This window comes from Camelus bactrianus, chromosome 21 (genome assembly GCF_048773025.1).
Source record: "Camelus bactrianus isolate YW-2024 breed Bactrian camel chromosome 21, ASM4877302v1, whole genome shotgun sequence".
Classification (NCBI taxonomy): domain Eukaryota; kingdom Metazoa; phylum Chordata; class Mammalia; order Artiodactyla; family Camelidae; genus Camelus; species Camelus bactrianus.
The window spans coordinates 23,214,059-23,227,606 of record NC_133559.1 but is presented as its reverse complement, the minus strand read 5'-3'; the positions used below and the strand labels follow the sequence as shown (position 1 = coordinate 23,227,606).

The 13,548-nt window shown below is 43.0% G+C and overlaps 1 protein-coding gene across 1 annotated transcript in view; it reads right to left on the bottom strand.

Annotated features, from left to right (window-relative positions):
* Window positions 1–13,548, bottom strand: part of PAPPA2 (pappalysin 2) — a 248,965-nt gene that overhangs the window by 38,667 nt on the left and 196,750 nt on the right. Inside the window, exons 20-21 of the mRNA XM_010954894.3 lie at window positions 12,992–13,101; window positions 364–435 (exon numbers count right to left, since the gene is read on the bottom strand). Coding sequence (XP_010953196.1) covers window positions 364–435; window positions 12,992–13,101 — 182 coding nt within the window. The remainder of the gene's footprint in view (window positions 1–363; window positions 436–12,991; window positions 13,102–13,548) is intronic.

The following is a 13,548-nucleotide window of genomic DNA, read 5'->3' as shown; positions in this document are numbered from 1 at the left end:
AAAACAAGATTGTTTTTAGACACTGCTGGCCCAACCCCTGCCCGTGGGCCATTGATCTACAAAAGTCTGATCTAACTAAGCTAGAGAATCCCAAAACCATAAATTATTCTGACTTGCTTTTAACTTATTTTTCATTAAGTCATTTAAAATGGTACCCTGGAGACTTTGCTTAAAAAAAAAGAAGGCAAAATCAGAAATTCTAATATCTGTAATTTTGGGATTGCAGAGCTGAAGTTAAGAGAGTAAACAAAGGATGTAGGAGAGGGGAAGGGGCAAGCTATTGAACCAAAAGGACTCACGTCTCTGTAAGCTGAGCAGACCAGGCACATCTGGTCTGGGTCTGGGGACGGGGAGGTGGCTTACCTCACAGGACTGGATGCAGTGGATCAGGAGGGGGTCTGGGTGCCACTGACGCCGCCCAGTGCACACGATGCTCTGAAGGGGAAGATGGGAGGAACCGAAAACAAAAACAAGACACCTGGTCAGTGAGAGAAAGGGCAACTCCTGCACTTACCCCACCGGCCCAACCCCGTTCCCGGAGGAGCGAGCCTGGCCCTCGCCCCAGGAAGAGGGCCGGCCCACCATCTGGTCTTTCCCGCGGAGCTGCTAATCCTGCCCGTGGAGCCAAGGCAGCAACTCTCAGTGGAAGGAATTTTCCATCCTCTTCATCCTCTTCACCCTCCTCAAGACATCAAAATGTCTAGAGTGGGGTAGGTATGATGAAAAAAAAAACCATCCCCAATACCACAGTGACGTCAGCTTGGCTCTAGGCGTAATATGGCTTCCATTGGTTTTAAAATTGTAAATAACATTACAAGAAATTGTGAAATGGCTGCATTGATCAGGAAACATCATGGAGTTTCAAAGGCTGAGAAACAGAGCTTCATAAAAAGAGTCTTGAGCTGAAAATGGATCTCAGGAGTCCTGATCACAAGATGCAGGGACCAAGCAAGGAATGGAGGCCGATCTGCACTCTCTGCAGCTCTCGTGGGAAACAGCAGAGGGTCCGTGCGCGGGACAAACAGGCTAATGCGAAACCACCAGGACCCAAAGGGGCACTGACACTAGGCCGGTGAGCTTGTGAAAACGTGTTCGGGTTAAAACACCGGAGACTCTCTCAATCCCAACATTTCTAGATGTGCATTCAAACAGTCCTCTGTTCTTTGTTGAATAAGAATAACTCATTTTCATTGAGTTCTTTTTTTCTTTTAACTTTCCTGTTTTAAAATTTTCAAAAGATACGTTTCAGAAAAAGAGAAATTCCCAGAAGAGGTTTCAAAGAGAAAAGGAAAGGGAGATTCTCCTTATCACCTGCTACCAACCCACCCATTTGCGGGCTTTCACACTCCCATTTTAAATTCTGTACAACAGAAGTTCAGGGCACTCCGAAGAAAAATAATGCACAGTGAGAGATGCGTTTTATATGAAATTGCACCCCCAGTAACTGAAAAGTATACATTCTAGAATGCTAAGACTCTGCAATAATCAGGTTGGAGACATTTGCATATATTAACATGTAGGTATATGAAAATATACCTCAAAGTCAGTTATGAAAATGGAAATCTGCAGTATTTTTCTGGAATTATGCTACTGTAAACTAAAAATCCTCCTTCACAGCTTCCCTGAAGGGGAAATAAATACTATAAACCCTAAAAAAAATGTTGATATTCGAAATTCTGCACTGTAATAATGTAGAAGGTGACTTTGCTTACTTTATCTTTGCACTAAAAATAAATTATTAAATATATACAGTCATCCCTTAGTATCCACAGGGGATTGGTTCCAGGACCCTCAAGGATGCCAGAATCCAAGGATGCTCAAGTCCCTTACACAAAATGATGTAGTATTGGTATGTAACCTTCAGACACATTCTTTCTCCTACATGTTAAATCATCTATAGATTACTTAGAGTACCTTATACAATGTAAATGCTATGTAAATAGTTATAAATACAATGTAAATGATATGTAAATTGTTGCCTGAAGTTTTGCTTTTTGGAACTTTCTGGGTTTTTTTTTTTGAATATTTTTGATCCACTGCTGGTTGAATCTGAGGATGTAGAAACCGCTGATACGAAGGGCCGACTGTACAGTATGATACAAACATATAAGGTAAACACAATGGGGTGTTAGCCTACTGAAAACGTGATCTATTCTCCTGTCCTCAGGGCCACTTACGCAGAACCATCTGCATATAAACAATGGCTCTGCTGCGTAGAAACGATTCTTGTTTGTGTTCTAAAGTGGGTCCCACTAAAACTCTACTTAGCAGTGGGCATGACTTTCATTATTTAAAATACAAATGTTTCACACTTTGTTGCTGTCATCAAGTAACAGTAATGGCAAAATGCCATAACTTGAGCCCTTAGAAATGCAAATATATGGTAACTTTATTCCTTCTCATACCAGTGGATCCACTAAAGACCCCTGGTACCCCGCCGTAGTCGGTCAGTCACAGATCTGAAGATTCACCAGTCCAGTCGCTGCCCTGAAAAGGCTCACGGTCTGCGGGGGGGGGGGGGGGGGTAGCTGGCAGGACAGCAGTTCCTCCACGTGAAGGGATGCTGAGCCTCGGCCGACTCACGAGACCACCACAGCCAGAACTCAGCAGAACACTCTGAACTGACAGTACCAGCTCCTCTTAGGCCCTTCACACCTTCTACCCTACCCACCTTCTACCCTACCCACCACCTTTGCACATGCAGGAGAAATTCTAAAAATACACTGCAAAGGGGAAAACAGAAGAAAAAAAAAAAAAGAACGGAAAAGAGTCTGTCTTCACTTTCAATTCTTCTTCTCCAATGCTCTTTCCGCTTATTATTTCCAATTTATTTTCTACATCTTTGTATTTTTATGTAATTTATTTTATTATGTGATACACGTTCATAGTAAAAAAATAGAGAAGTCATAAAAGGCTACACAATCTCCCTCCTACTCCTGCTCCCAACTACCTGAATTTCGCCCATCTTATTTTTAGTTCTTTTTTGTAAAATTACAGAGATAGCCTGTGCACATACATGCATATATAGAATTATTTATTTGCTCATACAAATTCTACAATACTATCATCTTATTTAGTGTGTTAGTTTATTGCTGTTTGTTTGCCTTGCTGTATTTCACTTCATAATGTTCCTTAGTCTTCTGTTCATTTTACGGTATCTGTGACGCTGCATTCTACTGACTGCGTATTATTCCACTGCGTGGATGTAACCTGACTTAACCACACCGTATTAACGAATATTTAGGTTATTTTCAGTCTTCTGCTCTAACAACCAAAACTTATAGATAAGTCATTTCATTCACATGCAATTATATCTATAGAGTAAGTTCATGATAGTAGAATTGATGACACCCATCTCAGTGATTTTTCTTTAATATTCTATAATTCGGTTTTAAGACTGGCAAGCTTCTTAATCTCTGTAACTGCAAAAGTTTCTGGCACCTGTGTCACCTGCTACCTAGGTTGCAAAATCCTTGAGAATAGGGACTGTCTCCCATTCATACATTTTATCTCAGTGACTTAGGGACAATGTTTAACAAGCATTTGTCAACCACTAAATGGGATGGTGTATCTCTCGGATTCTCCTTTATCTTCTGGCCTATAAAAGTCATTCAGCTCATAAGAAAAGATCTGCATGTAGAATTAATCGAATAACTACTTATTGATCAAAATTGGAGGAAAATTTGAAATGTTTTTCAGGCCCTAAATTTTATGGGCACGTTTGCGGTGGGGTCGTGAAAGAGGGAAGTGGAACAGGAAGAAAACTAGTGTGAAGGAGGCAGAGAAGGACTAGCTCCTGGGGAGGTGTGTTAAATTAATTAAACAAGGAAGCCATGACACTGAGGCGGCGCTAATGCCCTGGTGGCCTGCGGAAGCAAACCAGAATCTCAGCCTGTCAACGCTTCAAGGTTTTGAAATTGAAACCAAAGGACAATCAGCCATGAACCACCAACTGGGCTTTCGGCTATAACCAATCAGCAGTTTCCTCGCTTTCCTTCCATCTTCCTCTGAAATAAAGTCTCTCCCCAGCTCCTGTTGGTGGAGCACTCCCAACCCCTTCTGGTTTGGTGTTGCCCGACTCAAGTAGATTTTTGCTCAGATAAACTCTTAAAATTTTTAGCATGCCTCAGTCTATCTTTGAACAGTGCAATATGACTTCCTTATTTTCTGGAATACGTTTTTTTTAAATTGAGTTATAGTCAGTTTACAATGTTGTGTCAACTTCTGTCATACCTGAATATACATATATTCATTTTTGTATTTTTTCACTGTGAGCTACTACAAGATCTTGAATATATTCCCCTGTGCTATACAGTATAAACTTGTTTATCTATTCTATATATACCTGTCAGTACCTACAAATCTTGAACTCCCAGTCTGTCCCTTCCCACCCCCTTTCCCTGCTAGCAACCACAAGTTTTTATTCAATGTCTGTGAGACGGTTTGTCTATTTCTGTTTTATATTTAAGTTCATTTGTCTCCTTCTTCTTTTTTTTTTTTTTTTAGATTCCACATATGAGTGATATCATATGGTATTTTCCTTTCTCTTTCTGGCTTACTTCACTTAGAATGACATTCTCCAGGAGCATCCATGTTGCTGCAAATGGCGTTATGTTGTCATTTTTATGGCTGAATAGTATTCCATTGTATAAATATACCACAACTTCTTTATCCAGTCATCTGTCAATGCACATTTAGGTTGTTTCCATGTCTTGGCTATTTGGAATACTTTTGATAAATTATAACCCTACATATTATATTTGGAAATCTACAGAGAATAACTGAAAGATCATCTCATACCCTCTGCCCAATTTTATAAAATCTTAACATTTTGCTGTATCTGCTTCCAGAGTTTGAGCCACTAGAGATTCAATTACTGTCCCCTAAATGTGTCTCTCCAACATCATTCTCCTTCCTTCCTCCCTATTGTTAACAACTATTCTGAATGTTAAAATTATTATTTCTACACATTTGTATATGATTATAACTATTGTTGTTATACTATAAGCAAGCCACTTCTCAGATGAATCAATGGTGAACAATTAAGTGCCAAGGATTTGTTTGGAACTTTTCAAAAGGAAATGTTTATGAGAAAACCAGTTTAAAGATTTCCTCTGGGTTGGGTCATTTTAAATTTTTTGAAAAAGCAAGGGATTAAAGAGAAGACAGGAAGGAAGAGCAAAGGGAGAGCTGAAGGGAAAGGAGGAGCAGGGAAGAGGGAGAGAAGGAGAGACAGACAGACAGACAGAGAGACAGAGAGAGAGAGAAGGGAGGGAGGGAGACAGGAGGGGAAGGAAAACCGGTTAAGAGTTATTAGGATGGTCATAGAGCTGGATGAAGGCTGTTGCCTGGTTAAATGTCTTGTTAAAAGTCACAAGACTGGTGGTTAGCCAACATGAAGGTCTAACACCAAATTGCTCAATTGTTTTTTTCGTCAGGCATAGTTACTTGACAGAATGGGCTACTAATCACATCAGACCACAAAGTTCCGCTCCTGCCCAGGTTTTTGACGATTTTCTTATTACCATATATGCATGCAGCTCCTAAATCAAAGACAGCATTATTCTGCATATTTACTTGGATCAAAGCACATGCCCCTGCAGTCGGGTTTTTGGTTCCTTTTCGCTCATCCTCCAAGGCTGTCTTGTCTACTCTTCTCGAGAGAAGAGGGAATTGATGCCTGAGGCTTATCCAAGCAGAGAGGGAACAACGCCAAACTTAAAACTGATGAAAAAGAAGATCTTCTCATGACTCACGTCTGAGGGATTTGTTCTCCCATGATGTGTGGCAAGTGTCACTGGAGCTGTTACACACAACTGCTCGCATCAAGAGGACACTTGAGGTCAGGGGAGGCCAAGGATTAGGAGACAAGGAGACAGACAGGAGGGGGAGACACGTTAGTGGGAAACTGGCTCCTGGGGAGTTACTATCTTCTATTTCTTTCCCTGCTTTTCTCTTTCTCTTAAAACATTCTGGTTTCATTGAAGGAATTATTAATTCTTGGGGGACCAACTTGGGAAAACAGTCAGAAATTTTAAGATTTGTTTTGACTGAGCAAATCTGTTGAAAAGCTGGGAATTTGAGAGAGGGATTCCATGCCGTGTTGAGAATCCTTGCAAACCTAATGTGTGTAGCCACAGGAAAATCTCACTAATTTGGACCTCCCTAATTCCTCATTATGATACCTAGAAAAAAGAAAAAGTATTGTTCAATCTGTGAAAAATGAATTTATGAAGCAAACTCACATGATACATTACGATGGATCCTTTTGTACTTCAGAGACATTTTCAAACACAATTTAGAAAACCTCATTACATGCAAACAATTGCTGTATTATGTGCAGAAAATAATCTCTCCAAAAGACCACTTCTTTATAGCGTTAAGTCAAAACATCAATTTTCCTATTTTAAATAGGAAAATCGCAAGATCTGATAAAACATTCTCCAGACACAGTAATTAAGGGCAATAATTTAAAAAATCAACCTTACATAGCCTTTTGGGAAAAATACAAAGGTTTGCCATGAGCAATGGCTCTGGGGATGTGGGAGCCGAGCTTTGCTACGGGCTCTTTGGTTTCCGACAGCAACCTCGTTCTGAGCAACGGGTGGAAGGAGTCATGCACTGAGGAGGTCTGGGGATGAAGGCGAGACATTCCTACCCTCAAGACTCTGACAGTTTGGTGTTAGAATAACAGAAAAGAGGAAGAAGGAGGGGAAAATGAAGACAAGGAAAAGCAGGGCTCAGAACAGCATGAAGGGCTCGCAGTGGAAGTCCACAGGGAGCTCTTCCCACGCCCCCAGCTCAGGCCCCCTAGACCACCAGGCAACCAGGTACTGCCCGAGAGGCACAACAGGGCAGTCTGGTGGCGGCCTCGTTCCTGGGTCTGAGCGGCGGTACTGATGGTGCAGCTGGCTGTCTCCTGTCTGTCCCAACTGCCAGATTCCCCTGCTCCATCACCTGGACCGGCAGGGATTTGCTTGACAGCCAAGAAGTCCTTTTGTTTGGCATCTTCTCTTTCTGCAGGGCTATTTCTCTGCTGATGCCATCACCACGGAAAGGTCTAAGTCCCTGAGTGTAGCAGGTGAAGGAGGAAGACACCGTTACAACAACAAAGGCCCACGGAGTCCGTTTGGGAATCTCAAATCTTTACCTCTGGTTTCCCACAGCCAGCCTGTCCTTGAAACATTCAGAAATGATCGTATGTGTTCATCCTTGCTCTCTTTGTCCCACAACCAGAGCTGTCAGCAATTGATTCTTTGGTCAGAGCTGTTCCAATAGGAAGCACTGCCGGGCTACTAATTGTCTTCCCAGCCCCGTTTGTAAAAAGGACAGAGAAAAGGCGAACAAACGACCTACACATTTCTACCTAGACACACACACACACTAATAAGCAAAGAATTTATAGAACAATATTTTTCTTTCTTAGAGACAGCTGGTGATGTCTTTTCAGAGACGCAGGGAATTTCCGAAGGTAAGATTTGTCCTAAGTGAACTGAAATTTCAATTTTTCATAATTCAGAGGAACTACGAGTTAGCAAACTGCAAGACATTTCAAAAGGGTTATTTTGAATTTTTATAACAACCCCTCAAGACAAATAACACTCCATCGTCACCCTTGCTGGTGAGTGGACAGAGGCTCTAAGGGGTAAGGTGCATAGTGTTTGAACTCCGGAGGACCTAACTCTGCCTTTTATACCAGTTGCTACTTTGAGTTGTTTCTCATCCAAACCCCAGACTACGTAAATCCTCAGAAATTCTTCCTTTAATGAAAGGTATATCATTCTAGGAGTCAGGTATCATTTTCAGGATTAAAAACCAGTAGAACCCCCTCCAGAGACAGGCAAGTAAACTGCATAGGAACCTGAAAAGTATACTTGATTGTTCTTTAAAAACAAACTCTTTCACAATAAGGAAAAGCAGAATTACAGGCAAATACCTCTCTATTTTTGTTAGACTCTACGGGGAGGGAAGGGAAGTGTGGGAACAAGTTGATTCTCATGATTGGGGGAAGTCTTTTCTATCTGATGGGCAAACTAACCCAAACACACACTAGGAAATTAAAAAAAAAGAGAGAGAGAGAGAGAGACTACAGCTAATAGGGTGATTCAGGGGAAATCACATCGAACTTGGAGTCAGAAGCTGGTTGCATTTTCTCCATTTCTTGAAAGCTATGCAACCTTGGACAGATCATCTAGCAACATTTAATTTGTTGGTAAAATAAGGATAATAAAATCTTCCTTTCTTAGTTTATTGGTCTGTGATAAGATTCAAATAAAATTATAAATATATAAAATGTATATATATATATGTTATATATACAACTTTGAAGTCAATAAAGCCTTATCCAAACGTAAGACATCATTTTTATTACAAAGAATGAAGTCATTGGAAGCAGACTAGAGAAAATGATGAGGTTTAATCCGCTGCTCTGTTATCTTGCCAGATACAAAGGTATCTGAAGCGTGGGAGGTAGCAGGGATTTCCACGACATAGGAGATCATCATGCACTAAACAGACGAGCCCGGCTCCAAATAGGTGTGCTTGTACGTAAAATATTTATGTCGCCAGTATTTTATTTTATAGTAGCAGTGTTTCTCAAAGCATTACGGTGGAATTACCTGGGGTGCTTGCTAAAAAAGTGCATACCCCAAGGCACGGCCAGCCTTACTCTGAGGCGGGGAACCCAGGTCTATTCCCTTTACAAAGCGCCCAGGTGATTCTTAAGGACACCGGTGTTGAAGACTGAGTACAGTATGGAACGTGCTTCAAGATACGTCAATGTAAGTTAGAAGGTTTTTACTTGAGAAGGACTTTCACTGAATACAACTGCTTTGGTTTGTAAGGCATTCCTTCTCCTTTGTGAGGACGAGCTTTGATCTCCCACCCCTCAAGAGCCATGGGTGCCACAGACGGCAGACGTTATGGGGCCGTCTACGGTCGGTGCACAGTCTCATCTCTGAGGACCTGGGAACACAAGGGTAATGAGCCCTCATCGTCATCTCTTTTGCTTCCACTGACTTCTTTTTCTTGTTTTTCTGTTATAACAAAGGTTTGCCTCCCTAAAGGCAAAGCATCCCATGTAAGCTTCGTTTGTAAGCAGCCCTTCTCAATTTTTATGTATGAAACAGCAGCGAGAACACAGGTAACGGCATGTGCAGCCCCTCGATGAGAACTAGTGTTACTGTCAGATTTAGCCCTTGGTTTTCTTTTAACATAAAGAATATTGATTTGGGGGTTCGGGGAATGTTAATTATGTTTTCAACTTTTGAACTTCTGAACTTTGGGATTTTTTTTTTTTAAAGGAACAAATTACTCTTCTAAGGTAGGGATGAGGTTCATTTTGTGAGTTGCCTCAATTCTTCCCCTACTTTGTTGGAAGCAGCTGATTTAATTACTTTGCTTTATTTTCACACAGAAATATGACCCAAGTCTCAACGGTGCCACTGAAGTAATCGTGCCCCTAACAATATTGCAGATTGTGACCCACCACTACGTAGTTGAGTTGTACCCCAAAATCATAAAGGGCAGGGCGTGTCACCGCAGATGAGAAAGGCAGGCAGAGGTGAGGGGAAGCAACCCGTCTCCAGGAGGAATGACAACTGATCAGGAAAGGTTATTACTCATCAAACACAATGCTAGGTTCTATCCCTGTGTGCCTCATCTCACAGGAACTTGATGAATGAAGCATTATACCTATTTTAAAGACAAGGAAATGGAGGCACCGAACAGTAAACCAGCCTAAGGTTATGCAGCGGGTGAATAACAGAGCTCATGAATAAAAAATCAGCTTTTTCCAAAGTACATTTTTTAGTTGCAAAATCTATGATGTTTCTGACACGTTGTCATCCTCAAAATTACGCCTGGATAACCTATTTTCCAAAACCAGGGATTTCCTGACTAGCTCATAGACATAATTAAATGCAATGACACAGATGATAATGTTTGGTGTTTGGCTTAAGAAGAAAATAAATTCCACATTTTCTCTCCAGGCTGGGCAACTTGGAATTAATAAGGATGTAATTACACATAGCAGCACCAAGCTGCTGAAATGCCCCCAGTGTGAAGAGAAAATATACATTTACTTCCAAAGTAGAAAATGATGCTGTGGCAGTTTGTTTGCTTATCCAGCCAACATTCGTAAGACACCTACAAAGTGCCCAGCCCTGAAAGGGGACCTAGGAATGGAAACCTGAACCTAGAAATGCTATGGAATAGAGGTAAATAAATGATAGTGACTTCCCCAGAGGATAGCTGAGAAAGAGGGAGTTTTATAAAATAGAGGATAGACTGTTTTCCAGTTTGGAAGCAGGCAGGTCTCTGACTGGTACCCCTGCTGTCTTCATGAAGAAAAGTGACCTGCTCTTCTCCGAATGTCCTATTGGAAAAGCAGGGCTGGGAGAGCCCCAGTCACTGGGAGGCCTGCCCCTGGCCTCACACACCATCAACTGTGCCCATCGGATGCCTTGTGGGGTAGATGGTGGAGTGAGTGTAGAAGGGTCCCTGAAGCAGTTCATTTCTCAAGTGGAAGAAACAGACTGAAATATCCCAAGCCATTCCGCCTTTCACTGCTCACAGAGAAAGAGAAGTCTTTCAGCACAGAAAGCGGAGTTTAAGGGACTGACGGAAAGGGTCCAGGCCATCTGGCACCTCATGAGGCGCCCTGAGGCAGAAGCTCGTTCTCCAGGGGACTGTCATTCCAGCTAAACCTTCACAACAGACTGTGGGAAGTGGGACAAAGTCTGGAGAGGCCAGGGGATGGGAGAACCACACAAGGTGTTCTCCTGGCTTCCTCCTTCTCACTCCCACGCAGTCTTCACGGTGCCCTCACACCCATGGGGGGCCCGTCCTGCCCCCACGGTGTTCTCACCAGGTTCAATGTCCTAAGAGGGGCGCACCTGGCCTGTGGGGTCCTACCTGCCCCTCCCCATCTCATCCTTTCAGCTCCCATCTCCCCTCCCACTCCCCACCACACAGAACCTGCTTTCAGCCACACAGAACTTCTCACCACTCCTTATCCTCTAGAATGTTCCTCTTGATCACAGTTTCAGGCCCAGAGGAAAAGCTTCCTGGTCCATGATCTTTCCCCAACTCCCCAAAGCTCCTGAGCAGAAGAATGAGTTGCTTCCTCTCAAATGTTCCCACAGCACTTTGACCACAACCCGACCACTTCCCATGGTGCCTTATTATAAATGTTCCATTTCGTGGCGAGATCATAGTAAGTCTTGTAAACAGAGGGACTCTCATTTTTTTCACCTCCATATTCCCAGCACGAAGCACAGTTCCAGGGCATGTAGTGAGTCCCAGTAAGTTTGCTGAGTGACTGACTGACTGACCGACTGAAATAATAAGGTCATGCTAGTCTCCACCTCGCAACCCTGAATCGTACTTAAGAGTATTTTTTTCTGATCGTCCCACTTTGACACAAATCCCTGCCAATAATACGGCACAATTAGCCTGTGACAAAAAAGGATCAATCTGAGAACGCTTTCCAAATGGAATGTGATACATCTCTAGAGCCCATCTCTTGGTGACTCTGTGGGAACAGCCTTCCAAGGGTTTTGTTTCTTAGACAGTCTAATAAAGCAACCATACTCCAGGCTTTCTGATATCTCCACCTTCCCCATTCCAAGAAGACACAATTTACCATGAGATCTTCTCCATTCACACCTTTTGTAGCCTTTTCTTTCTATTTTACATTTCCACAAATATTTATTGAGCACCTACTACATACTAGGCAGTGGTCTAGGATCTGTGGATAGAGTACTGAACAAAACAGACAACAATCCCTCATTGATCTTTTTACTCTAGTGGTGGAAAGAGCCAAAGAAGATAAACAAGTAAAATGCATAATGTGCACGGTCATGATTGGTCCTAAGGAGAGAAAAAAACAAAGCAAGACACACAGATAGCTGGGAGAAGAGAATTCTAGGCAAAGGGCATAGGGCCTGTGGTGGGAGTGTGCCTGGCATGTTCAAGAATCAGCCAAGAGGTCACTGCAGCAAGACTAGAGTGAGCCCAGGAAGGCGCGTGGAAGAGAAAGGCAGGAAGCTAAAGGCATCACTGGAGGAAAACAACAACAACAAAAAGCCATGGAACAGAGAACCCCGGTTTGGGAAGGACGTAGTATGTGGATGTTGAAATCAGTAAGAGTTATGCCAGGAGTATTAGATTAGGAAAAGTGACTATGAGCCAGGAGCTAAAAGGTTTAAGAAATCAGGGGAGGGAGCGACCGGAGGGGTCAGAGGTGACAGCAGCGAGGGTGATGAGTGGTTTATTCTGTTGGTATTAGATTTAAGAGTGGGTGATTTCAGGGGGCAGGCAGGGGGGTTGGTTTGGAAGGGGCATTGAGGAGACAGGGGACAGGGATGTGAGACAGAAAGGAGGGACCAGGGGGCCCCGCAGGGAGGCAGAGTCCTCAGGGTTTCACAGGAGGATGAAAATAAACAGAAAGCCCAGAGAAGAGGTTGCAGATGTCCTGATCTTGCTCAGGACCGACTCTGAATATCCAAAGGCCCAGGGAACAGCTTTCAGGGTTTAGAGAGAGTGGGGAATGCAGGCAGGAAAGGCAACTCTGTTCTTACTTCCTGACTCACTGTCTCCCTGTTTTCAGTTTTTTATTTTCGTTTTTTCTAGCTGATTTGTCCCTCTCCATCCTTCTTCTATATTTGCTCATTTCTTGGCTTATCCTAAGATTTCCCGTCCTGTTTTTTCTATTAGTAGCAATTTTCTCTTTCAATCTCCTTCCTGGATTATCATTCTCTCTGTTTCTGAGTCTTCCTTCTGTATTAGCTTTCAACATTTCCTTGCGATGTGGATCATCTTTTTCCCCCCAAGCTTTTCTCTTTTCTTCTTCTTGGTTTTCAATCCGTCTCTCTAGGAATGACCCACGTGGTTGTTTGCTCTAAGGATGCCTTGAACGCCTCTGAAATTTACTACTGAGACTACGCTGTCGGTTGACATCCTCGGCACCTAAAAACGACCCTTTCCTCACCTGGACTTTGACGGGTTCCATCCAGTGCTCCAGAGTGTCAGCAGTGACGTTCTCAGGAAGAATGACGGGATCACTGGGGGGGATTACACACGACGGGGAACACACTGCACCTGAAGGGACAGAAATGTACAACGGACACTTGAACTTCCCACAGCTCAGCCTTTTCCTGGAATCAACAGTTTTGACTTTTCAAGAGTAATTGGTTCCTACATTATGGGTCACCACATTAGCACGGCTATAGGCAGGGCTCCTGCCGCTCTGCTGTGTACCTGCAGGGACACTTCTACACCAACTGCTGAAGAGTCACCACCCCAAGCCAACTCCCTTGCCCCCAGTGCTCTTCTTCTTTTTGGTCCAATACGCCCCCTCCTCTGGAATCCGTGAATCTCTGTGTGATGCAGCAATACAAGTTTTAGCTCCTGGTCTCCCAGACTTCCAAGACCCCACTCCAGGACTCTGGCCAGCCAAAGTCTATCCTGATTCGTTGATGCCTTTTAAGTACTCTCAGTATCATTATATGTACTTACAGGATTTCCTGGAAGCTTATAATTGCAGCA